Source organism: Pelecanus crispus, chromosome 1 (genome assembly GCF_030463565.1).
Source record: "Pelecanus crispus isolate bPelCri1 chromosome 1, bPelCri1.pri, whole genome shotgun sequence".
NCBI lineage: Eukaryota > Metazoa > Chordata > Aves > Pelecaniformes > Pelecanidae > Pelecanus > Pelecanus crispus.
Window position 1 is genome coordinate 166178172 of NC_134643.1, and position 27535 is coordinate 166205706.

General features: G+C 39.5%; 1 protein-coding gene across 1 annotated transcript in view; it reads right to left on the reverse strand.

Annotated features, from left to right (window-relative positions):
* The window catches only part of PCCA (propionyl-CoA carboxylase subunit alpha), a 322247-nt gene that overhangs the window by 176758 nt on the left and 117954 nt on the right, over positions 1-27535 (reverse strand). The window contains exons 10-13 of the mRNA XM_075711566.1: positions 23763-23865; positions 19280-19374; positions 10808-10958; positions 316-459 (exon numbers count right to left, since the gene is read on the reverse strand). Coding sequence (XP_075567681.1) covers positions 316-459; positions 10808-10958; positions 19280-19374; positions 23763-23865 — 493 coding nt within the window. The remainder of the gene's footprint in view (positions 1-315; positions 460-10807; positions 10959-19279; positions 19375-23762; positions 23866-27535) is intronic.

Sequence of the window (27535 nt, forward strand, 5' to 3'; positions counted from 1 at the left end):
GTAACTCCAGCACTGCATCATTAAACATGAACAGAACGTACAGCAAATGTTCTTAGAAATAAGCCTTAGTTACATCTTTTACCACTTTTAATTTTGATTTTCAGAAAAAAGGTATGTTGCAATACATACTGTATTTTGAATTAAAAAATAAAAATTCTACAATTCTACAAAAGCTCATTAACCATTTGTGTTACATACTCTAAATCGTGACTTTCATAGGATATTCCTTGACTTCACCTTGGCATTTATCCACACCTGGGTATTATTACTCCACAATTCAACCACCTATCCTCCTCCCCATTACCACTCATTTACCTCAGCATAAACTCGACATTCAACCGCCCAGCCGTTGATGGGAATATCAGCCTGTTTGTGCCTGAGAGGGTAACCCTTAGCAACACGGATCATTTCTTGGACTAAGTCCAGGCCGGTAATGCATTCTGTGACGGGATGTTCAACCTGCAAGGTCAAGAACTGTCAGTCAGTAGGTAACAAAAACAACCAAAAAAAAAACCCCCACCAAAAAACACGCTCCGTGAACACACACATATAAACAAGAAATGAGACCAGACAAAGAATATGTTCCCATCTTGGTCTTTTTCCCAAAAAAATTTCTACTTGACAAACTCCAGCAACCACCTTCTTCGCAGGGAAACCCCAAAAAATGAAATAACTAACAGATTACGATAACTAGGAGCAGCATACAAAAGGAAAACTACAGAGAACACCTAAGAGGGTTTGGGCTTTTGCAGTGGGTTGGGGTTCTTTTTTTTTTTCCCATTTATTTTACAAATTCAACGATGAGTTCATTTTTCTTTGTTCAGAAGCTTTTCCCACTCGATTTTGTTTTGAAAAGACTGACACTGTAACCATAAATATATTTTCACTGAAAATCTCAAAGTAGCTGATAATCAACCCATTCTGCTACACTTAACATGGCACATGCAGGAGCTGCTTACAATTTTCCACAGAACTAGCCTACCCTAAATCTCACCCATTCGCCTGCTTTCACTAACCCGTCCTGACAAGCAACCAGATTAGCGTAATCTTGCATCAGCGCAGTGTAGCAGAAATGAGCAGATGGATCCTTCAATTTTTTTTCCCCCCTCCAGACTTATCTGTTTAGTGCTTAGCATGCACAATAGCTGGGCTGGACCAGCAGAGTCACTCTGCGCTCTCAGCAAATTGCTGCTAACGGCTTTGGATGATGCTGCCATGGGAATACCCGTCGTTCACACTAACCCCGGCATGTGCGTACAAGCATGCACACGTGCGCGCGCATATGCACAAACACGCTTTTTTCCTTCAAATGGGCACAGAAATGGACACATTTATTAACTTTATAACTAGACGGAGAGCAATAAAAAAAAAGCACCCAAAGACAGGAGGGCGCGCCATATAGATGAAGTAAGAAGATAGGCATGCTAAAAGCATGTTCTTCACACAGAGACAGCTGTAAGACCTTCCATACAGAAATTATGACAGAACTGCCATTTTTATTATACGATGTTTGTGTTCCGAGGGCCAAAATACCTTAAGAAAATGCATTTCATAACGGTTTCTCTATCATGAGATGTCGTACTATGTACATTTTGTCACACAGGAAAAGGTCAGCGACCAAACTGCTTGTCCTTCTTCCTTCAACTGCACTAGTACTAAGGAAAACATTTAGCCATTACAATAATCTTGTGGCTTATCAGAACAAGAAGATGCTTTGGTCTTTAGGAAAAAGGCTTTGTAAAAATAAACAGATGGCATCCATAATTAGCCCTGTGTGTGCTCTGAGTTTGTTTAGAGTTTCAACAACATTTTAAGACGTTTTGACATAATTTTAATGACAAATCATCACCGAAACAAGCACCTATTCTTTGAAGGATGAAAGTGACATTGAAATGGGAATCTGATTATACAGTTTAAGGATGTACCTTTGGGATTCAATCTTGATTCTACCTAACACATGATACTCTCCAGCATGTCAAGCTTAATAACAGTATTTGGAGAATCTATGAAACATCTCAGTGTCTGCCCTGCAGTGCTAAATTGAAGCAATTCAGTTTCTATTAAGACTTGAAGTTTCTATTAAAACTCCCTAAGTTTTAATAAAAAGTTACTTATCACACATTCATATTTGGACAACAGAACTTATTCTCTTATTTTGCAATTTAAGTTTAAAAAATTACCTTCGCATTTAGAACACATTTGGAATTCTAACGTTCCAGATAAAGAAATACTGTATTTTCTTTTTTTTTTTCAAAGAAATTTGCATTATTTAGTTATACTGTCATTTTTCTTGGATTGCAATTGGCATTCCACATTCAATAGCTTCATTGTTGTTTTCCACTTTATTGTTGATGATCAAAATAGGATGGAATGTTTCTGGAAAGAAAAGTATTTTTGTTGTTTGGTTCTTACAACTCACAAACATTTATTTAATCCATTCTTCAGTACAGATCTTTGACTTGGTCAATATTTTCTTCTGTTTCTTCAAAATACTCCCTTTGTGTCTGCACACAAAACAGCATTCAGAAAATATGACAAGGAAAAATTTTTGAGGAGTTTTTTGGGGTGGGGAGAAGTTCTGCTTTCTTTTAGGACTGTGCTTCAACTAGTGCTGTTTAGGCATAATGTAGACAGTACCAATCAGCACTAACTTTGGGGTACCAAATATGTTTAAAATGCATTTTAGTATACATTAAGACCATCAGATCACCAAAATCAGGTAGAAAAGAATTTTAACTTTGAAATCCTAGTTGACTTAGTTGTAACTTTAACCTTTCAGTGAGGTGTGCAGCTCAAACTGCACTTCTTTGAGCATTTGCAGTTTTCTTTCGGCAAGGGGAGCTGCAGGAGGGGGTCAGTATTTTTAGCATTATACAGAACATGCTTCAGCATACAGTACAAAAGGACATTAACAAAGCAGTAATGCCATATCCTGGTTCAACAAGCACCCTACAATGAGGTTCTGGAGCTGCAAGAATCCACCCACAGAGAGATACATGCAGGATCTGAAATTAAAGCTCTAATCTTTCACAAAGCAAGAAAGGACGGGGTAGAAGTGAAGAAATTAGACCCCTTTTCTCCCTCCCCAAAAAAGAAAACACAGGCATCATCATTCCCTACTTCTGAAAGCTCTAGAATAACTGTCACAGCTATCTGACTAAGGTAACTGTTGTATCTATTTTTAAATCACTATTAAAAGCTAGGCTTTAAACCTTTTCCTCTTTTACTTTTCAGCCTTCTACTTCAGGTGTCACTCTTGTTTTGCCTGCCTGTTGTATTTTCTTTTATTAATTTTATGCTATACCTCTTCTCAATCAACAGCCTTAGCATCCATAAAATGACAAGTAAAGTCAAGGACTAAATTTTTAAAGAAATGAATGCAAGTATGCTCACAAATGGAGCTGAATCACACTCAATTGATCAACTCTTCTAGCTTTGGGCCATACTCAGATTTTGTAGTCAGCTGACCCAAGATCTTGCCAGTGAAGCCCCAGTCAATAAGGTAAGAGCCAATGGTGGTATGGTTATATGATAGTGGGTAAATTCGCACATTATCCCTGTCCTTAACACAAAGGGCAAAACCAGACATGTCTGCAGCAAGCAATCTACAGATCACAGCTATATCAAGGCAGCTGTACTTTATTCTCAACAGGACAAGCAGAAAAATTGATCAGCGGTAACTCTCAATTAGTTAGCTGCCAAAAGTATCACCTTTACTACCAGTTCCTTTACTTATACCAAGTCCGGTCATAAACAATTTGTAGCAAATCATCGTTTCAATGCACTTAAGTACAGCATGTACCTCATTTAAAAAGTATTACTCCCCGCTTTGTGATCCACACACACCTCTTTCTCTGAAAAATGCCACTTACGTTCCTGCTTTCAAGTCCACAAAGCCATAGCTCTTATGGCCAGCAACATTCATACAGGGTAAAGGGAAAGTGCTTCCCCTTCATACTGGATCGGCTCTTCTTCAGACACCTCACAGCAATCAGCTTCCCTGTCAGCATTACAAGTGGTTTTGCTTCCCTACCCTCTTTCAGTTTATACAGCAAGCAACACCGGTGGCAAAGCCTGTAAGAAAATAACAACTAAGAGCCAGTATATAGATGGTGAAGCAGGTACAAAAGAGCTAGGGGAACCTACCAACATTGCAGTCCAGTTAGCATCCGTCCCCAGAACAGTACGGAGAGGCTGCTACTTCTTGTCCTGTTCTGTGACTGCCAACAGTCTTAAAGCTTTACCATACTGGGGGTCATCCACAGCTACAAAAACAGTCCTGCAATTTTTATGAACAGTTGGAGCTAAGAGTCAAATTAGCGATGACTGCTCCCCTTACATTCAGGGGAATAATTTGAGGACACATTTTTCTCAAGACCATCAAGGTACTCAGATCTAATAGCAAACACTTCTGGATGCTCTCAAGGATTGCTCTCTTGCCCCTGTGTGCATAAGGCATCGAGTTACTTGCGCACCAGCTGGAGCATTCAAGCAGACCACAGCAGCCAAGAAAATCTAAATTTCAGTAGCCTTAATACTACAGCCTATGTCACCCCTACTACTGTAAGTCCCTAGTTGGTGTCATATACTCCTCTACATTCAGATAAATAATCTCAAAACTAACTTTCAACATACACCTCAGTTTCCAGGAAACATGATTCACCTGGAATCCCATGGGCTTTTCTGTGGCAGCCAAATCCAGTATCAACTGACCCAAACCCACCAACATACAGATGCTCCTCATCCCCCTTTATTTCAGTAAGCCTGGTTTCTATTTCAGAGAACTGAACAGCAACAGAGGTGCACACATGTTCTGCTCTTCAGGCATACCAGCTTCCTGACTACTATGAGCAGGAGCACTCCGGGGTCACATCTTCTTTCCACAAAAGAGTTCACAACAGCCATGTATATGGAGTTTGGGGACACACAGCAAAAAAACAGCTTTTCAGAAAGGCTGCTGGAGAGCGGACAATGTTTGGGTTAAAGTACAGAATGAATGGAAAGCACATGGGAATACGTAACAGGCAATCTCCTATATTGTCCTTTTCTACAGACATAGTACATAATATGAGTTGCTGCTTACTTTCTGATTTATTAGTATGTGATTGAGGAACTGCGTGCAACCAGAACTACAAAAATTCCCATAAACTAAGATGCTCAGGTAGACCTCTTTTCATTGTTTCCTAAGATGTTGCAAAAATAAAAAAATAATGCACAGACAATTGGTACCAACTAATTTTTTTAGTAACAGCATATAATAACTTTGGAAAATATTTAATCTACTTCCTCGTAGGAAGTTATCTTCCAATAATCACTGATTCAGTTCTGTCAATTTTTCTTTTCAAGGATCTCTTTCTTTATTGTACTGGACAGACGTGGGTAAGAAACCACTTACATAGCTTATGAATACTGAATCTGTCTTTTCTGTATTTTAAACAAACAGCACACACGTTATATCAACATGTTATTTAGCTCACAGTTTCGACATAACTTTCTCAATTAACAGCCTGCACTTTAAAAAAATCTTGCAATTCATTAATTCGACACAATTTCCTTTCCTCTACATACTCCACGTAAGAAAATAAAGAAACTTGCACCCACAAACCCTACATTTTCTTCCCTGAAGATACAATTCCTTCTTTCACTATATTTCGCTGTACTACTAAAGCCCTCTCAGAGTACTTCGTTCAAGGTGGCTCTGGTCACACTGCAGCCATTCTTAGGTTTTCCTTACATCAAATTCACCAAAGGAAAGAAACTAATGTACCCTTTGAAGAATGATTTTTTGTTTCTCTACTTACTAAAAACGGAGGGAAGCCTCCTTTTCCTCTACTTTTTTAATAGTATTCTGTGATAGTTACGTGGTAATGTTGTCTCTAAGATATCACTCCATGGCCCGGCACACTGTTAATGGCATCTTTCAGATTCAATGACTTACACAAACAATGTCGTTCTCTTCTGTCAACAACAATTAGCAATGCTTTTCTGTAGTTCTTTTGGGAAGCCTGAAAAGCAGACAACCAGTAGCTACATAATGGAAGTTGCATTAGGAGGCAAGAATGTGGCAAAAATCTGGTTAACTGTTGTCGGCTGACCCTCTTGTGTGAAGAAGTGTTGTCTGGCAGCAAAATCACCTTTTCTTTCGCTTCTAAAAATGGCCGTGAACAGCTGGTATAAACTGTGTGCAGAATGGATTCTGGTGGGCTTAGGGGATTGGTAATGGGATAAGAGACCTTTCACCTTTAGGTCAGCAGTTCAAATTCAGCCCAGGTTAGCAGCAATTGAAAGTCTTTACCATCTGACACTGTTCGTTAGCCTATTTAAAATGACTGAAGCAAAGTGTCACAGTAAAACAAGATTCCAGTATTAAGAAATATGAAGAGTCTCAGCAAACAGCAGAAACAGTCGCTTGAGACTTTACTTTGAAACCCCACCATTCAGACTTTGTAGAAATCTGCTCCTCTTAACTCCTGACAGCCCCTTTCACTGCTCCCGTACCCCTGCCCACCTACCGCAATTCATCCGCCGGGCCTTTACGCACACCAAGGCAACAAAATCACCTCTTGCTGTCCCATGGGTCCCTTACGGATACCAAAGTCACCACCTCTCTGTGGTTTTAGCTGGCAATCCAGACTCAGCTCATCACTTTGCTATTTATATTTTGCTGCTATTGTTTATATAGTGCAGCTGCAATATTTTCCAGCACTTCTCTCCTTCACTGAGCAAACGTGTAGCAGGTGCTGCCTAATGATGTGCAACAGAATACAGATACCATTAAGAGACTATTAGAACCAGCAGTTTATAAGCAGTGGAGCTCCAGACAATCACCAACAGGATTTCTACATACTTCTAGACATTTCCCAGTCATCCTTTTTATACTTTCAAGAGTGGACAAACAGATGAAAAGGGAGGTAGAAAGAGATGTGTTGCACACAAAATGCTTCCTCTGTCTTTTACACCTGGCACGGCCAGTTTTGTACAAAGACAAAGCTCTGGAATATAACATTTTCCAGAGGTCAGTAAAATCTGATGAAAACACTGAAAGTGATGACCAAAAACCCTAATACTGCGTAAGGTTTTATAGGTGTACGGAAGTTTATTTACATTACTCTCCCTACAAGTAACTGTAAAATAAAAAAATACAGATATGCCATTTGCTTTCAATAAATCCCTTACAAACACATCAAAATTAACTTTTAATCCCTAAAAAGTTACAACAAAAATATTCAAACTGCCACACGAGGAGAAAACACACTGCTACTCAAATTACCATATTTCACAACTCCACTGTGCTGAATACAGTCTATACAAGCAGTCTTTTCAATCAGATTACTCTAAGCAAATTTGGTCATGTCTCGAGAAGGAAGGGAGTGCTCACTCTTATTTAAATCGCACAACACATGGGGGAGGCAGAAGGTTGGCAGCAGACCCGAGACACAGAGGTACAAACTGTATTCAGGATAAGTGCTCTCTTCACACTGCTCGTCACACTTTTCTCAGTTCCCCTCAAGCCAATGAGAGATGCTTCTCGTTTCAAGGTGCTACAAACTTCTAGAATATGTGATGTTTTCCCTTTGCTGTCACCTATTGATTCACATGTAAGAAGCTTAGCCACGCCGCACACCCATATGTTAACAGATATTCTTTATTTACAGACTGTAGACATTCTTCCAATAAAGTCAAAGAGGAACATTTCTAATCTTCCAGTGAAAAGCAGAAGAGACTTTTCTAGTGAAAGCCAGCATTTCCGATGGTAGCATGATAAGGAGATTTTGACACAATCTGGAAGTTAGAAAGGCTGCCAGTGTAAGGGGTCAGAAACTTTTTATTTATTTCAAAGCTCCTGTTTGGCTATTTTGGACTATGATTGCCTTTGATTAGGCTGATGACAACTAGGTAACACAAAGCACACCCACAGTGTGAGCAGCTATAAAGAATCAGATATTCAACACCTGGTCTACCTCAACAATCCTAACAGTGGTAAGCTGCCTGAAAACCACTCCAAAAGTGCCCTAAATGACAACATCGAGCAGTTCTCTTGTAGTTGTTAGGGCAGCCATTTCTATATTTTCTTCTAAAAAACAAGAATAACTAGTTTTGCTATGCAATTATCCAATCTGGTGTCTCATACTTATAGGCTAGCCTCTGAAAGATGGCAAAGCAGCAGATAAAATAAAAAGTACACTGCCAACAGTAAAGAATAAATCATTCTAGCTGAATCACTTGGAGGGAGTGAAACATCTGTAACAGATTTGTGTAGCATACAAGAGACACAATGGAGCTGATTCACCAACTTTTTTCACTTTCCAACCTCATATTGTATTGCAGCAACACTTAAAACAAAAATTAAATAAAATATAAACTTCCTGTAAGGTGCTACTTACAGTTTTTTGCAGAACTATATAGCAGAAAAGGTATATTCCCAAAGAGTTCCCCAAAAAGACAGCCAAATAATAATACAATTCTCAATTACTGCAAAATACAAAAAACACTGGAAGATAGCTGACAGATACACCAAAGGGAGGCAGGGGAGAAATCAGCAGGCAGCGCAAAGTATTGGACACGGTTTGGTTAGCTTTATGCAAGTATATTCTGAAGTCTGTATCTAAACTAAAAAGGCTACAGTGATCTGACTAGAGATTGCTGAAACGTCAGAACAGACACAGGAAATCGTATCATTTAGTAGACACGTTCTGATGATGCTGACAGGTAGCTGCGTCTGTAATGCACACTAAGACCAACATTAGGAGCATCATTTATGGTTCAGATGTCCATCATTTAGGAAAGTTCTTCCAGCTGTGGAGCGTTCAGCAGAAACAGGGCAAGTGAGCCTGTTAGCCACTGTTCACAGTTAGGAGATGCAAAAGGAAAAGGCTGAAGCAATACAGAGACATCTAGAGACTCTCCTGGTTCTGAAGTTAAATCTGGACAAGCTTCATTAGAGTTTCTATGTTTGGCTCTTAATAGAGCCAAAGGGAGCAAGAATGAGATGTTAGTTGCATAACTGTTAGCTGAACAGAAAGTAAAGCTTAAGACCTGGGAGAAGTGACAGATCAAACGGGTAAGCCTGGGGAAGAACCAGAGAAAATTACTACTCTCCAGCCTCAAGCTGAAACACTAATTAGAGACAATGCACAGTCAGGATAGAGGAATTAGAGAATATCTACACAAGTACTGTAATTTAAGATTAGTAAATTTCTTTAGGAGTTGGAACGAATGAATCTATTATAGGGGATTGTCAAACTGCTTAGGCTATATTTCAAAAGGAAGTCTTTAAAGTCCTTAAAGATGGAATCGTGAAAGCTTTCTTACCGTGTACGTGGAGACCTCTACAATAAAGCAAGTTTGAGCTTTGGGACATCAAACACTTACCACTATGCATTGCAGGGGGAAGACACCACAACACAGTAAAGGGAACATCTTAAAAATGAACCGCAAAAAGAATCAACCCCAAGGATACTCCATCACTAATTCCATTTAGGAACTGATGCACAATAATACACTACAGCAAGGAAATGGTTTTGAACTTCTGGTGGGTTATGCAGAAAACCCTAAATTAATTTTCTTCTATGTGAACAAGAACATGGAGAGTCACTAAAAAGCGTTCTCTCAAAAACTGCAAGATTGGGAATAAAGACTATGACCAAAGAGACAGAAATCCTTCATAATATTTAATGAACTATACATTGCCATTAATCACCATTCCCTAACTGAATCTAAGGTAGACCAGATTATGCTTAGCAAACTCCTAGCAAAAGCATGTGAAGTATAACTGTCCTGACTAATTCCAAAAACAGGGGAAGACTGAAACACCCCCATTCCTCCTTTGTACCCCAAATCCTCTCTCACTTCTTTATCCAAAGCATAAATTTACGCAGCCATTATACAAAGTCATGCAAAGACGTCAGAATTACAAGGATCTCTTCGTGCTCTATCACTACCCACATGTACAAGTGGCAGGCAGGACACAGCCCTAACAAAATGTATCTAAAACAGAATAAGAAGCTAATCACTCTATTGCTTGATCCACATTTCAGTCGTTCTGGCATTATTTAACAAAGTGAGAAAAGGAGGATAAAGATGATTGAATTGCTTACAAGTTGAACTTTCTTCCCGTCTTTGAGAATGACATCCAGACTTTAAGTTATGTGCCTGTTTTCTTAGATTATGACCAGAAATACATTGTAACAGTCAAATAAGAGGTAGAGGACGTTTTCCATAAAACACTGCTTGTCCATTCATTTGCAGTGTACATTATAACACCTACTACTGACTACACATGTTGTTACAAAAATCCTACACCATGTCAGCATGGTTTTTTACACAGTTGCATTCCAGTCACAGTTTCAATCATATGCAGATTGCTAGTGTTTTTTATTGCTGATACACACATACAGTTTTAATCACCCTCCCAGAGAAACTCAGCAAGCAATCAAAGTATAAAAAGTAAAAAAGAAACTTCAGGGACCAGTGGAGAAAAGCACCAGAGCACAGTGGCTAGCCACTTACTGTGAACTCACAGTGGCACTTAACAGTGACCTCTTGCAAGGTCTTTAGGTCAAGTGTAACAAAGAGCAAAAGCTCTGAATGCTTACTTGAGTGCTGTGCAAGGGCTCACTGCTCCAAAGTCTTGTATACGCAGGCTTATTTAAGTGAGTAGATCTTTTAAGTTCAGTGGGAAGTGCTCACATGCATCAAGTTAGTTATGTGTAAGTCTTTGCAGGAGCAGACCCCTAAGTATGGAAGGAGGTTATGTTCTGTTTTTTTAAATAACACTTTTCTGAATCTGAAGAGCTGTTTTTCTTACCTGGAGTCTAGTATTCATTTCCAAGAAGTAGAAATTCTTACTGGAGTCCACAAGGAATTCTACTGTTCCAGCAGAGGAATATTTTACTGCTTTGGCAAGAGCTACTGCTTGTTCTCCCATTGCTCTTCGAGTTTCAGGGTCTAGAAAAGTGCTACAATACAGAAACAATGCTTTTCTTTAGTTTTTTAAAAAAAAAACAAATAAATAATTCCATCTTCTACTTAAACTACCAAAAGAGGACAGCATTAAGTTATGAAAACATGTCAAGGCTGTCAAATGTATGCCTTTACATTTATAATGTTCCTAAATAGATATTACTGCATGCTTTGCAATTACTGCTCATGTACAGAAAATTCAGGATAAATAACAGTATTTTCTAAAATATAAAATAACAGAACACAACTTTTTTAGAACACTGAGATCTATAGTAACATAAGTTGAATGAAAATAAACACATACAAATCCATGATATTTTAGAAGGCATATGTATTTGCAAAAAACTATAACTAAAAAAATCCATCCAATGGAAATATGAATGCCGAAATACAAGACAGAAGGTCTAAGGGGAATTTGTTTTCTGACTCTGAATTAAAACAGCGTGGCCATTTCATTGATATTCTATGCAGTAAAGAAGTTCTGGAAATTAATGAAGTATTTATTTGGGCTTCTTATGTGAGTAAGATTGCAATGAAGAAAATTTGGGCATTCACAGTATTTAACAAAAATACCAGCAACAACATCATGACTTAAACCTTCATATCCTGTATTTCCTCTCTCAGCGTTACTTATAAGCTGAAGACTAGTTACCTGTGTTTGTTAATTGCAATTCATTCCTTCCCACAAATCCTGGACACACTCAAGAGCACCCAAAGAACAGCTCAGCTACCACCTTGGGAGCCACTGTGAACAATGCCCAAATGGCAAGCCTTCTCATTCTAGAAGAGCAACTTGCCACTTCCACTGGTCCAGTGACTTGAAAAACTCAGGAAGGTATACATTCTGCTTGTTACTCTCCTCTGTACTGCAAATTCAGATTTAGATTAACCTATGCAGATTGTTCATTTAGAGATAGATAAATTTCTGTGGTTTTCCACCAAAGCTGTGAAACTAGTTGCCCCTCACCCTGATACACTGACCTTCAATGAAAGACAACATATAGCTGTTCATCTCATTTGACCTTATAAATATGCTTATTATATTTCTGCAGTGACTCACATTAGGCACATAACTCAGCTATCGTTTTAAAAGTACTTTTTTAAGGGAACAGGAAGTCATTTCTACCTTACCTCCAAGTTACTGTTTAAAACAAAAATACCAAGTGTTACGTATTTCTTGAGGTATCCTCAACAGTGAGTCCTAATGCTGTGAAAGAGCAATCAGGAGCCTCCATGTATCTGAAGTGGCCCCATCAAAGTCAGCGAAGCTCCATCTGGGGCCCAGGACTGCACTCAGACAGAAGCCAGTGCTGGGTCAGGATTTACCTTTCAGTACTTACTATGTGGTTTTTCACCAAGACCTGAACTCACAGAACAGCTAGAGACTTTTGCCACAACAAACCATATTTGACATGACACAGAAAGTGAGGAAGTATCTAGGCAAACAGGGAGACAACAGAATCCTTTTCTTTAAGGAAAAAGTGCTACTTAGCTCCTCCATCCTTCCAGTGCCCACATGGGCAGATTATGATGGACAGTAGGGCAGGCATTTTCAGAATTCAGGAAAAAATTTATTTCTTGGCAAACAATGGGATCAACAGGAAAAGGAAGTCAAGTCTGATCCCAAGAAAGCTATCAGATCCTACACCAGACCAAAGGAAAAAACAGAAGATGTGCAAAACTGTGTCGTACCTATCAAAAATAGCCACTAATAATGTAAAAGAAGTTCATAATATTTCTTATTTTGATTCAGTAAGTGGATAATACATTACACAAAATCAACAATCTATAATTCAATTTGGAGTTTCTGCAGGGCTTTGATCATGAAAGGTCAATTAGTGGCTTATGAAGAACAGAATCTTTTCAATATCGGCTTCATACTCTATTTCTAGAATAACCGTTATTACTTCTCATATGGAGGAAAGACAGTTACTCCCCCTTGTTACAGTGGTGTCTTCTCTATGTTTGTTAAATGTAGGTCTGAGATCTCTCTGTTCGCCTCCTGCTGTAGCCAAAGAATGGAACAGAGGTGTCATACTGCTAAACTTGATCTCTGCCACATGGTTAAGCTTTATGCTCTAAGATGACTGGATCATCCCTGCAATCAGCTAGGTTAATTAACCAAAGTTTTCCTATTCTCCTCTGCTGCTTTACCGTTCGTATACATTGTTTCTTCCTTAACAATGCACTTCTTGCAACGGAAATAACTCTTCTCCAATCTAATCAGGCATCACTTGAAAACACAGCATTTTAAACCTGACTTCAGATCTTTTTCTTACACATACACCTGTTATTCTTTTGACCAAATAGCTCCTATGGCAGCATGAAGGCTGCAAAATAAAAAGGATTCACAAGATAAAAGCACCAAAAAGAAAAAATAAGATCAGACCTGACATTTCACTCATAAGACCATCTTCAAGCTATTGTAAAGTTGATCAAAAGACAATACAACTGTTCTGTTCCATTGTTTCTACATCTAGAGAGATGACCACATCGGCAAGATGTTACACCTCTCCACTTCTGGTTCATCAGATGATGTTTCTCAAAATATCTCTATCATCTTCACTCACAGATAACGGTGAGATTTTGAAAAGTACAGATCATTACACCACCAGTGGAAATTTACTGCTCAGCTTAGACCCAAAAAAAAAAAAAATCAATAATATTTACCCTTCCTCTGAACATACCACTACACTGGGAGAGAACAGTACCTTCATTTTCTAAATGTCAAGGTCTGCTTACCTGCTCTTAGGAAATACTTAGGCAAACTGTTTGTTTAAAAAAAATTACTTACCTACAAAAACAATTCTCCTTTGAAATACTTATTATGTACTACCACACCACGGGCATAAATATGCTAGAGTATTTGAGAACAGTTTTGTCGCCACATCTAAACTGTGTCCAGCTATGAATCATGTACACAGTCACAAACAGAACAGGCTCGCTGTTTCTCTTAACCCCAAATCCTTCAAGGATTTCTAGACAGAGTGATAGGAAATGTGGAGTCTGATATACATACATGCAGCACAAGTCTAAGGAGAGCTCGTACACAGAGCCTAGTTCAATAACATACCTTCCTGGTAAGTTCTTGCCTATACACGTTCATTCAAATTGTCAGTGGCTTCAAGTAGCACCTTGGCAGTGAATCTGGAGTATGATCCTGAAGTACTTGGCATCATACTGAGATCTTTCAGAGAGAGCTTAGTGCTTGGAGAAAGTGAAAGAAGTTGCTGTCTGTGCACCTTCCAAGGACAGAAACGTTCCTGAGAGAAGTTAACAATGGAGCATGCAAAAAAAAGTCACAAAAATAGTTTAACTGTTTCACTTGCATTCTAATGCAGTCACTCACTGGTAAACCAGCCTCCCTTTTAAATCTCCTGCCTCTTAGATCTTTCTGTCACAGGCAGAAACAGAAAGAAACATTTTTGTCCTTTGAACTGAAACTGAAAGAACATCTTTCAATTTAAAAAGACACTGCAAAACTAACATCTAGGATAGATAAGGCAATCTCAACTCCGAATGTATGCAGCTAGGAAGAAAAAAAAAAACATAGCAAACAAATTATTTCCTGCCTGAGATGAAACTCAGGGAAATTTTGGGAAACTGTTGAGAGACTGCCCTAAGAATCACCTTATTCTGAAAGTCTTGGATGCTAAGGTTTAACCCAAAGGACATGGAATCACTGAAGAAAAGTAGAGACAACAAGGGAGAGTAAGCAGGCAGGTAGCAAGTTCTAAGGACTTGCTCATTGTGGATGCTACTACAGATCTTGCGTGCCAGCACAGAACACAATGGCACAGCGCTGTTCTATCATTACTTGTCCAGGAAAGGCTTGAAATGCAGATACAAGGTTTAATACCCAGTGTCCTGAAGCTCAGCATTTTGAGATATGATAGTTAGAGACTGCACCTCAAATACTCTGTTCAGATTTGGGCCCCTCACTACAAGAAAGACATTGAGTTGCTGGAGCGTGTCCAAAGGAGGGCAACAAAGCTGGTGAAGGGTCTGGAGCGCAAGTCTTATGAGGAGCGGCTGAGGGAACTGGGGTTGTTTAGTCTGGAGAAAAGGAGGCTCAGGGAAGACCTTATCACTCTACAACTACCTGAGAGGAGCTTGTAGAGAGTTGGCCGTCAGTCTCTTTTCCTAAGAAGCAAGTGATAGGACGAGAGGAAACAGTCTCAAGTTGCACCAGGGGCGGTTTAGATGGGAAATCAGGAAAAATTTCTTCATTGAAAGGGCTGTCAAGCACTGCAACAGGCTGTCCAGGGAAGTGGTTGAGTCACCATCCCTGGAGAAGACATGTAGATGTAGCACTTGGGGACATGGCTTAGTGGTGGACTTGGCAGTGTTAGGTTAATGGATGGACTCAATCTTAAAGGTTTTTTCCAACCTAAATGATTCTATGATTCTAAATGGTATTCCATGGAGAATCAAATGTTTAATCTCTTTGACTGCCACCGCAAAGGAATAGTGCTGGATGATCACAGTGAGCAGAAGGGCCTTTGCGTGGCACTTCTCCATAACAACATTCCAAAATCTTAACTTTGGGCATAAAATAGCACAGATAGCAAAATGCCTCTGAGCAGCAGGACATTCCTTCACCCAAATGGTGAGACAAAAGTTAAAGTGCTTTGAAAAGCTTCTAACAGGTTCTGAAACGGTTAGATAGGACACCTACTCTCACCGAAGTGAAGTTTAAGAGCACTCCTTTGAGCTCCAGTTATTGAATAGGAACTCAGCTAAGACTCTTGTATATTTACTTTCCATTGATCCATTTACTTTAGCTCGATCCTAAAGGATGAATGGATTTTCTGATAAGCTTATGGGCCTTGTTTCTCCACATGGGGAAGAATCCCTTATTAATCACCCTAGCAGACAGGAAAATACAACCACACCCTCGCATTTTTTCTTGCCAAAGTACACTACCTCGTAGCAACTGTCTCTGAAAATGAATACAGAAGAGTTTGGGCAGAGGAGGAACAAAAGGTCCTGCACCTGGGACGGGGCAACCCCTGGTATCAGTACAGGCTGGAGGATGAAGAGATTGAGAGCAGCCCTGCAGAGAAGGACTTGGGGGTACTGGTGGATGAAAAGCTGGACATGAGCTGGCAATGTGCGCTTGCAGCCCAGAAAGCCAACCGTATCCTGGGCTGCATCAAAAGCAGCGTGGCCAGCAGGTCAAGGGAGGGGATTCTGCCCCTCTGCTCTGCTCTGGTGAGACCCCACCTGGAGTGCTGCGTCCAGCTCTGGGGCCCTCAGCACAAGGACATGGACCTGCTGGAGCGGGTCCAGAAGAGGGCCACCAAAATGATCCGAGGGCTGGAGCACCTCTCCTACGAGGCCAGGCTGAAAGAGTTGGGGTTGTTCAGCCTGGAGAAGAGAAGGCTGCGAGGAGACCTTATTGCGGCCTTCCAATACTTAAAGGGGGCCTACAGGAAAGATGGGGAGAATCTTTGTAGCAAGGCCTGTTGTGACAGGACAAGGAATGATGGATTTAAACTAAAGAAGAATAGATTAAGACTGGATATAAGGAAGAAATTGTTTACAATGAAGGTGGTGAAGCACTGGAACAGGTTGCCCAGAGAGGTGGTGGAGGCCCCATCCCTGGAAACATTCAAGGCCAGGTTGGACGGGGCTCTGAGCAACCTGATCTGGTTAAAGCTGTCCCTGCTCACTGCAGGGGGGCTGGGCTGGATGACCTCTAAAGGTCCCTTCCAACCCAAACCATTCTATGATTCTATGATTCTATGAAAAACTGAACTAAGGAACAACAACAGACTATTAAATGTTATCTGCTTAAATTTCAGCCTCTGTGGTGACATGAGAAGACAACAGCATCTTCCAAAAAGGTGTGAAGCTAGAAGCAAAGAAAATTACTGTAAATCACTGGAAGTTTTGTGTAGCACTAACTTTGCCCAACACTAACTAAAAACTGGCAATGATCAGATATGTCTTATTGTCTGTGCTTCCCAGAACAGAGCGATTAGGACAACTGACTATGTTAAAAGGGTATAAGCAAAGTTTGTTGGTCTCCTATTTGAAACTGGGGGATTGACCACCGTGAACACCAGGGCTCCCTTGAATACTGTAACCTCATCAGGGCATGAACTAAAGCGCTTTCTCTCCTAAAAAGAGAGTTGTTTTTTTTTTTTTTTTTTTACAAGAGACTGAACTTCCCTAGGAAAACTGGACATTCAAACACAAAATGTTCCCATAAGGATAAGTTCAACAGCTGCAGACTTAGCCGAAAAAAAATCACAGAGATTATTCTCAAAGCCAAAAGGCCCTCAACAATCAGTCTCTTAAACCAGATACTTAGGAAAACATCACAGGAAAAAAGTAAGTCAAAACCGGATTGAGAAGAGGACAGAGTCAAAAGCCCTACATTGTACAAAAGACAAACATTTTAGCCTATAAACATCCCTATCTCCTGGGTTTCATGAAAGCAAAAAGAAAAAGCTTCAGCCTAACTCAGAGCTCTTAATGGCAGCTACCATTTAAAACAGGAGAAAAAAAGGACTGCCGAGGACTTCGTATTTCTTCCACCCAGCCATAAAAGAAAAGGTGTTTCCAGGACTTATTAATCAATGAGACTAACTGGAACAGTATTCACAGGAAGGGCTAACTTCAGGCTTCAGGGTCTCTACGGTGTCTCACAGAAGTTAGTGGCCTGCTTATCTGCAACAGTCTTGTAACCCTTTGCAAATAAATGGATTCTGCAGGGAACTGCAAGTGGCTGTCAGGCAGGTAAGGCTTCCAAACCTGTCAGTAAAAGTCTGGCAGAGTCTAAAACATTCAACAACAAGAAGGAAGGAGTTTTCACGCCAAATTTTGGAAGCTACTGACTTGCCCACGCTCTTTTGTAGAGTTATAGGAAGGGATGAGACAACTTACTGGCAACTCCAACAGAGAAGCCCAAGAAAGTTAAAAGGCTGGTATTTCTGATGAAAGAAAACACTCTGATCACAGCTGGCTGGTGAGAGAAAGAGATATCACTGCCTTTAATTGACCACAGGCATGGAGAGTGAGCAGGCAGTGGTGGCAGGCAGCCCTTACAGGTACTCCTGAGGCTAAAGAGTCACGTCTCCTACGTGCTGAGGTATACATATATGCACACACACGTTACATGGGGACCTGAAGCCTTCACACTTCACAAACAAAAACACAGTGAGATCTTTAGGCACAAGGTTTCCAATAAATCCACAAGCACTACCAGGAAGCAACAACAGCTATTCAAGCATTTGTTAGTGGGTTTGTACCCTTAGATTTAAACTTGTTTTTTTAATTTAAAACCTAGGTCATAAACAGTGCCAGTCACACAATTATGATCCAACATTAACTTATATGCTGCCTCTAAATAAACATCCTTTGAATGACGTGCTTTTCCTCACACCCTAAGTTGTTGCATCATGTAGTTCTGTGCTATAAAATAATGGCAAACCCATGCCAGCTGGTGAAAACATTACACTGGGAATCCCCATGGGTAGTGATATACCTATGTCTGGTTTTCTGAAATCAGAACTTCCTTCTGCCCTTTTTTCAGCACATACTCTCTGATGAATGCCATGCAACAGAAAACACAGCAAGACCATACCTTGCACAGCAGCAATGTATTTCAGCTCCATTTGAAATCAGTGGGATTAAGATCATTTAGTACTTTTGAGTTACTGGACACCTACATCTGTAGTTCACTACCATGAACGGTACTAAAAGTGGCACAGAGTATTTAGTACTTTGTGTTCCATTTCAAATAGAAATAAACAGTATTATCTGGCCCTCTCACAATTACTATAACATAGTCAAATATCTGTCATAGTCAAACACCTGTCCCTGCTCACTGCAGGGGGGTTGGGCTAGACTCTAAAGGTCCCTTCCAACCCAAAGCATTCTATGATTCAATGATTCTCTCTGTGGTAAAATTAATACATATTCCATATTTTATTTTACTCTTAAATCCAAAAGTTGAATGGCAAAGAAAAGGAAAAATATCTCAGATATATTAAGAAAGCCATCTCATATACCACATATATTTGATGGGTAACATCCATATCCATTTTATACAAGATCATGAAAAAAATTAACACCACAACACCTGTTTTCTTCTTACAGAAAGACATCATGAAGCAAGATCAAAACGCCCTCAAGGATATCAAAATTGCATTACAGTCAAATGACTGCAACTTAAACATTTATTTATCTTCTCTGTGGTTTTTAACAGAATAAAATTTGCTTGCATTTGTACAATAAATAAAATCAGCAGCTTTCCAGAAGTGCTTTCAGTAACTATGAAGCTGCATCAAGAGTCTAGTATACATACCTCGGTGCTTCCTCCACAACTTTTTGGTTTCTCCTTTGAATTGAGCACTCTCTTTCATTCAACCACAAGGCATTACCATGTTTATCTGCCAAAACCTGAAACAGTAACACACTACTATTAACAACAAACAGATGTATGCATATGGGCTTTTGACATTATACTATTATGTAGCATTCAGTTAGTTTAATTTAAAATTAATTTTTTTCCAATCTAGAAGTAAAGGTTGGGAAAAAACGCTAGTGTAGAAAATTAATTGTATATGAAATACTAATTGAATGCCCCTTCAAATTCTGAACAGGATTATTTTAAATCCTCTATATAGGAGTTTATATATGGCAAAAAAACCCACTTACTCCAAAATTTGTGAGAAGCTCCCAAAAGTTTAGAAATCAGAAATAAAAAGACTGAAATAAGATTAAAACTACATTTTCATGCATTTAAAATTGTTTTGCATACTGAAATTACTCAGAACCATAATGTTAAGCAATCTTGTGTCAACAAAGGAAAAATCTCAAAGGATGCCAAATTTTGCACCTTAATAACACGCAAAAGTTTTCAGAAACGATGGCTAACAGAGCCTTCTTAGTAGGCAAACCACAGCACGTTGTCTTTAACAAAGAAGAAAAAGTCTTCAGAAACTTTGCAATCTTCTATTAAGAAGAATAAAATTTGCCACTTCCTCAACACTTTCAATGGACATTAAAGATGTAGTTTCAAGGAATTTCTCAAAAATCAGGTGTCAACTACAGTTCTTGGCTGGACCTTCAGTTCATGGAAGAGTTAAACATACAGTCAAGCATCTAGATCCAACTACCCAAATTACATGTTAGAAAAATACAAGTTTGGCATAACAGAACTTTCAATTGATTCTGCAACTTCAAACTGGACAGAAAAGTAAGAAAAGGAACTCCATCCCTTTATAAAATCAACTGTACAGTGCAGCCATTTCCAATAGTGGGATACTGGATTTGAGGATTCAAGTAGACTTCTTCCAATCTTATGTTATACTCTACACTTATTCTTGGAACAATTTCTTTCATTGCAGACCACACCTGCTCCCCTTCTTTCTTATAAAATTTTCTCTCTAATCCATTTTTTTTCCCCCATCTTCCTGCTCTGATCTGCGGGAACCTGTGCCAATATTCATGCTTCATTCTTTAATAGTGCGGTTCTACGCTGAAAACAGACAAGATAAAAAAGGAGACAATATTCCTCAAACTGCGTGAATTCAACCATATCTACTCACATTTGTGACAACAAATCTGTATTATTTATTATTCCTTTTAGCACCACAGAGCGAGTATGGCACTAAGCAAGATGAATCCCTGCATCTATGACACCAATGTCTGCTGATCCGTGAATAATCTGGGTAGATGTGACTGAAAACGAGGCACTGATCTCATGAAGACAACTCGCATGCAGCATCAGACCCAGAGTGCTCCACGCTCTGTAGGATCAGAGTTCTACAAGATCGATGACTTTGGGAGTTCCTAAACTACGGCTTGTCCCAGAATCCTCTTCCCTGCCCAAGGGGAAGTTTAGCAGCAGTAGCACAAGTGTACCCCAGCCAACTGCTAGATTCTGTTAACAGGCGACTCAGTACAAAGCCAAAAAAAACCCAACCCAGCAGCGTCTAAAGCAACTTCCGACCCAAGTCCTAACTCTTCCAATCCAGAGCTAAACATCACAGAGCTCTACAGAAGCTCATCCAGGAGGACAAAAGGTTTGTTGGGGTTTTTTTTAATTGTTTTTTTAATATTAAAACAGTACCTCTAGGGCATAGCATGGTACTCAGGTGATAAAAAAAATCTCTGTCCTGTAAGTAGAATGATTCCTTGTGAGCACTCCTGTTTCACTGTCAGAAAGCCTACAACCTTCCACGGAATTCAGCCTCACCAAAACAAACAAACCAAAAAGTCCTGGAATATTTCAATAAAAATGAGTTCCTGTGCTTCGCTTCTCTCTCTCTGTATTTTCCTGAAGGGGATAGTAAAATATTTTTCAGGCCAACTAGTAAATATTTTCTTTCGCTTCAGGACATCTCTTATATCCTATTTAATTTCTGCAACCTGGATCTTAAAATAATTGTTTTTCCATTATCAGTTAACATGGCTCAAAAAAAAAAAGACATGAATGAGCATTTACTATGAAAATGTAATTATAAATAGAATAAGGCAAACAACTTCTAGTGTTAAGCTTCTATTTTTGTTTTGGGTCCACTGTTTTTATTATCAGAAACTAAAGAAGATCCTTACTTCATAAAGCAATTATATTTCAGAAGACATTTACAGAACATTGAAATCATCATCTCCGAGATGACGTAAGATTCCAGTACACATCTCACTAAAAATGCATGTCACAGCTACAGCTTTTTTCCTAAATACCTAAATATTCCTAAAAGAAAATGTCCTGGTTTGTGGGATTAGATGATTACGACGTTAGTATATACTATGTACATCTACATGCCAAAATAATCAAATATAACACATTGCAACCTCTCCTTTTTGAGTCGGCTAAATTGTATTTCCAGCTGTAGAATTGCTATTTAGCCAAGTAACAGTTAGACATCCCATGCACTCTTACTTTAAACTCAGGTCCTTTATATCAGATATTTCAGGAGAACAAGACTTCAAATCAGTTCAAGCATAAAGTCTATTTGGAGTCTATTTTCCTGTTAATTGTTTTAGTCTTTTCTCATGTTTTACGAAGTGATTGTTTTATAGCTAGACACAGGAAACGCCTTATTTAACAATTTTAAGTACCAATGCTTTGGAGCTATATGAGAATGTTAAAAAAAAGTTCTATTTAAAAGTTACTGCTAAATTAATAAATATTTGGCATCTGGTCTCAAATTGTTTGTATATTTAGCAGTTTGAAAATGAACCAAGGTCAACGTCCTAAAGCTGATTAGAACATGAAGTTAAAATGATACATTATGATATTGTTAAAAGGTACCATCAAAGTGTTTGTGTAAGGAAAACAACATTCATTGTACATTTATAATAAATAAAACTATAAATTATTAATGGCAAAACTATTTTGTTTAATCTAGGTGAAATTATTCGACTGTTCTTAAATACCAAACTGCTGCATTTTTTTGAGGCAACCTTTTTTAAACCTAAAGGAATCAAGAAAATGTAAAATGTGCCCCTAATTCATGAAAGCATGGAGGAATCATTCTCATCTAACTTTAGTCACCAAAGAGTCAGTAGGAAGCTGCTGAAGCTCCCAAATCTGCAAGCACTGAAAGGAATGGATCTTTAAGGTGTACTCATCTGCATACAAAAAAAAGAAACGAAAACATAGGTAGCCAAAAATTATTAGCCATAGCAAGAGAATATAGGAAGAAGCGCTAGCAATCTGACCTCTTTTGTAACCTAAGATTAATACTAAAACTAAGCGTTCACTACAGACCTTCCCATGATCCTTCAGAAGAGAACAGGTTGGGTTTTAAATTTCATTTTTACAGACTGTTTCTTCATTTCACATATGCGATAAGTTAGCCTGTGTACAGACAAGTTTTATATGGAAATTTAAAATAAATAAAAACATAGGAAGTATCAGGTTTGAATAGGCACATATCTGGCAGAGTAAAAAATGTTAAATATTTCTCTCTTACAAATCATTCCACACTATCAAATTTATTGTTGTTGGTTCATTCAGTTATTGAGCTACTGTCAAAATACTTCAGGCTCTCACTGTAAAAGAAAACATGCCACAACTTAGAAAGAGTTTATATTTTGGACAAAAATAAATTAAATTTCTGTTGAGGAAACTGACATACTCCATATGGATTTCTTGTCAGGAAAGATTATTTCAAGGCTATTGACTAACACAATCTAGTTGCCTACATTGATCAAATACACCACAAATTTTAAAATCATAATTTTGTTAAACAGTCTGTCCGAAACAAACAAGTCTTGTTTTGCATCAGCACATCTGGCTTAATGCTAGGTCCAATAAACAATATAAATGGTCACAATCCAGAAGCTGAGGAGAATACACCTGATTTTGAACCACAAAATGCCCAAAATGGGACACACATCCTCCTGAGTTCCCAGGGAGCATTAGATACTTCAGAACAGAATCGAAAATACTGACAAAACCACCTAGAGCTAGCAAGAAAAATGTTAAGCACAGCAGTGCTTGAACTCCTATATCCTCTGCTGTGCTCAAGAACTGCAGTCAGGATCCAGAGTTGAAGCTCCAGCCCTCAGGACAGATGCCTACAACTTTTTTTTTTTTCCCCCCCAACGAATCGAGTGTGGTTCATTGTCTTCCTGCTAAAGAAAGGCTAGAGAATAAAAACAGGAAGGCTGCATTGTACATGATAGCCATGTAGTTTGAGCAATAGCCCAAGACACAGGAAAACACAAGGCTCTAAGTCTTTTTTAGTGGAGTGTTTGAAATGTTTCTGAACTTTGATTAGTTTAGGAGTTCAAATCTTATTAACTAAATAATAAATAATAATAATTGTACAAACCTGGATTTCAATGTGACGAGGGTTATCAATAAACTTTTCTATGAGTAAGCGATCATCGCCAAAACTTGAAGCAGCTTCTTGAGATGAAAATCTAAAACCTTCCCTTAAATAATGAAAACAAAAAGAATAAACTGTATTTAAAAAGCTAAGTTAAGTTCTGAATTATACAAGGAGAAGGAACACTTATTCATTCCAGTCATCTGGCAGTTTTCATCAATCAACACACACATCCAAAAACCAAGTTTTACCATTCGCATTTGATCCTTTAAGGAGCATCCCTTTTTTCTTTCTTTTATTACAAAGACAAAAAAATTACATTCTCAAAGAACAGAGAACATCAGTGTTTAAAAAGTCTGGGCATTTCCAACAATTATTTGTATGAATTTTCTTTGTAGGTGTTTTCTTCTGCAAAAGTAATAGAGTAATCAAATTTTAAAAACCATTAATTACAAAGTACTTGTTATACAGAAGTAAAGGTGAAGCTCACCATTATTTAACATACACAGCCCTCTACTCAAACAGAGGTTAGTTGCACATTAATTAGATGAAAGAACTGCAGATATAATATTGCAGACCTTGTAAAGTCATATCACTGAACACATAACCTGAAGATGCAATACTTCACTTCATAGAGCATACCAGCTGTACTACTAGTTTTTCCCTGCATTAAAGTATAATTGAGTGTTATACTGTGCATTCTGTATGCTTCCCTCTGTTTTCTCTTTTAGATATACAATAACTCAAACAAATAAAGATTGTAAGATACTATATTTATTGACTTTATTTTTCATGGCAGGAAGATTACTCCTATGGGGCATAACTGCCGACAAACAACTTCATGTACAGCTTTCTCAGGGTGAAATGTACCATAATCCAGGGACCCAAAGGCTCTACACAAGTTTTCTACAGGCTTAGTAGTCCCATTTATGCTGATACATATGGAAAGTTGGGGGTAAATTTCTCTGAGATTGACTAGTGAAATGCAGCAGCCCTGATATTTGTGCCCCAAATAAGAACTACAGCACAACTGGGTTGAAGTTTCCACGCTCTCCTTCTCTTGAATCTAGTTCAATTCCACAAACAAAACCTGGACAATAGAACCATGAAATAAGTAAATCCACAGTATAAGGATGCATATGTTTAAAGGTATTTCTTCACCTTCTTTTAAAATTGTGGAATAATATATGCTATAATTTTGAGAGATTATATTCAATGTACAACCTTTCCTAAATTCATATTTAACTTCAATATATTGTATTACTCAATAAAAAGGGACATCAAAATTTGTGATTCTGTACACTACCTGATCTGTCCAAAAAACTAAAAGTGAGGTAACAAACTACCATACACAGTATTTGAGCTCACTGAAACAGATTTAGATCTATTTTAACTCCCATATCAAAGGCTTTGTTTCCTTTTGTAAACATTCTATCAGACAGTTTTATGCACAATTGACTATTTTTCCTTCATTGAAGTATGTGCTAATTAGAAATCTAAACTGCAATACTTGTCAAAAAAAAAAGTCAGGTGCCTAATTATCTAATCCATACATCTGTAAATCTTTTTAAATTATGTGTAACAGGAATGACTATCTCAGTCAGGTATTCTGACCTTGTTTGTATCTTACAAATCTGTGCAGTTGCATTTGTTCGGTGATAAAAATTACCATAAACACACTTCATCTTCCTTAAGGAGATCATACTAACTAAATGGAGATGGGTCTGAGTCTCTTTATGAACATGTTTTTTTTTAAAAAAAAAAAAAACAGAGGCTGTTTAGCCTAGAAGAGAATTTGTACGTGAAGCATTATCCTTTTACCAAGCAACATCCCTACAGAGCCTCACTGCAAGGAAGATGCTACCCACACAGCACAACTGTACTGGTATGTGCAGCCAAGTCCAAAACTCCTGCCCACGCTAACCCCACAAGGGAAGCACAGGGGAACATGGGACAGGGAAACCTGAGCTGATGGTCCCTGTCTCAGCCAGCGTACAGTTTACCATACAAGCAATGTGCTGTCGGCAGCCTAGTCATAGAATAGAATCATAGAATCGTTTAGGTTGGAAAAGGCCTTTAAGATCATCCAGTCCAACCATTAACCTACACTACCAAGTCCACTCTAAACCAATCAAGGGTAGACTAGGCTAAACCATGTCCCAAAGTGCCACATCTACCCGTTTTTTGAACACTTCTAGGGATGGGGACTCCACCACCTCTCTGGGCAGCCTCTTCCAATTCTTGACCACCCTTTCCGTGAAGAAATTTTTCCTAATTTCCAACCTAAACCTCCCCTGGCGCAGCTTGAGCCCATTTCCTCTTGTCCTATCGCTAACTACATGGGAGAAGAGACCAACACCCACCTCACTACAACCTCCTTTCAGGTAGTTGTAGAGAGCAATAAGGTCTCCCCTCAGCCTCCTCTTCTCCAGGCTAAACAACCCCAGTTTCCTCAGCTGCTCCTCACAAGGCCTGTGCTCCAGACCCTTCACCAGCTTCGTTGCCCTTCTCTGCACACGCTCCAGCACCTCAATGTCTTTCTTGTATTGAGGGGCCCAAAACTGGACACAGTATTCCAGGTGCAGCCTCACCAGCGCCGAGTACAGGGGCACAATCACCTCCCTGCTCCTGCTGGCCACACTATTCCTGATACAGGCCAGGATGCTGTTGGCCTTCTTGGCCACCTGGGCACACTGCTGGCTCATGTTCAGCCGGCTGTCTACCAACACCCCCAGGTCCTTTTCCGCCAGGCAGCTTTCCAGCCACTCTTCCCCAAGCCTGTAGCGTTGCATGGGGTTGTTGTGACCCAAGTGCAGAACCCAGCACTTGGCCTTGTTAAACCTCATCCAGTTGGCCTCAGCCCATCGGTCCAGCCTGTCCAGGTCCCTCTGCAGGGCCATCCTACCCTCCAGCAGATCGACACTCCCACCCAGTTTGGTGTCATCTGCAAACTTACTGAGGGTGCACTCAATCCCCTCACCCAGATCATCGATAAAGATGTTAAATAAGGCTGGCCCCAAAACTGAGCCCTGGGGAACACCGCTCGTGACCGGCTGCCAACTGGACTTAACTCCATTTACCACTACTCTCTGGGCTCGGCCACCCAACCAGTTTTTTACCCAGTGAAGACTACGCCCGTCTAAGCCATGAGCTGCCAGCTTTCCAAGGAGAATATTGTGGGAGACTGTGTCAAAAGCTTTGCTAAAGTCCAGGTAAATGACATCAACCCTGATGTTTGACAAGATACAACCATTCAGGCTGATGTGGCTCACCTATACGAAGACCATCATTGGTACCTCTGCACTATGACCCAAAGTAAAGAGGCACCCCGGTCAGAGGATTCCTGAGCAGGGGCTCTGCGCTGACCCACACTCCAATCACTAACCACCTGCTAACACGGCCACCTTCACAGTCTTCCATTGCCAGCCACCTGCACCAGACCAAGGGGCAGGGAGGGGGAAGGACAGACTGCCCATTAGACAATACTGGGCACCCCACACTACAGGGACACCAGCTGAGCCAGTATGCAAGGAGGACAGCAAACAGCAGCAGCTAAGAGAGGCTCTGGCAGGAGATATTTTTGGTAGTTTCTCACAAGGAGGAGTTGGTGGTAGAGGTAGTTTTGACAGCAGGGGGTGGGGGGGGGGGGGGGTGGGGGCGGGCAGGGGGCATTTTGGTTGCAAGTTATTTGTGGTGGTTTGACCCTGGCTGGATGCCAGGTGCCCACCAAAGCCACTCTATCACTCCCCTTCTCAACTGGATAGGGGAGAGAAAAT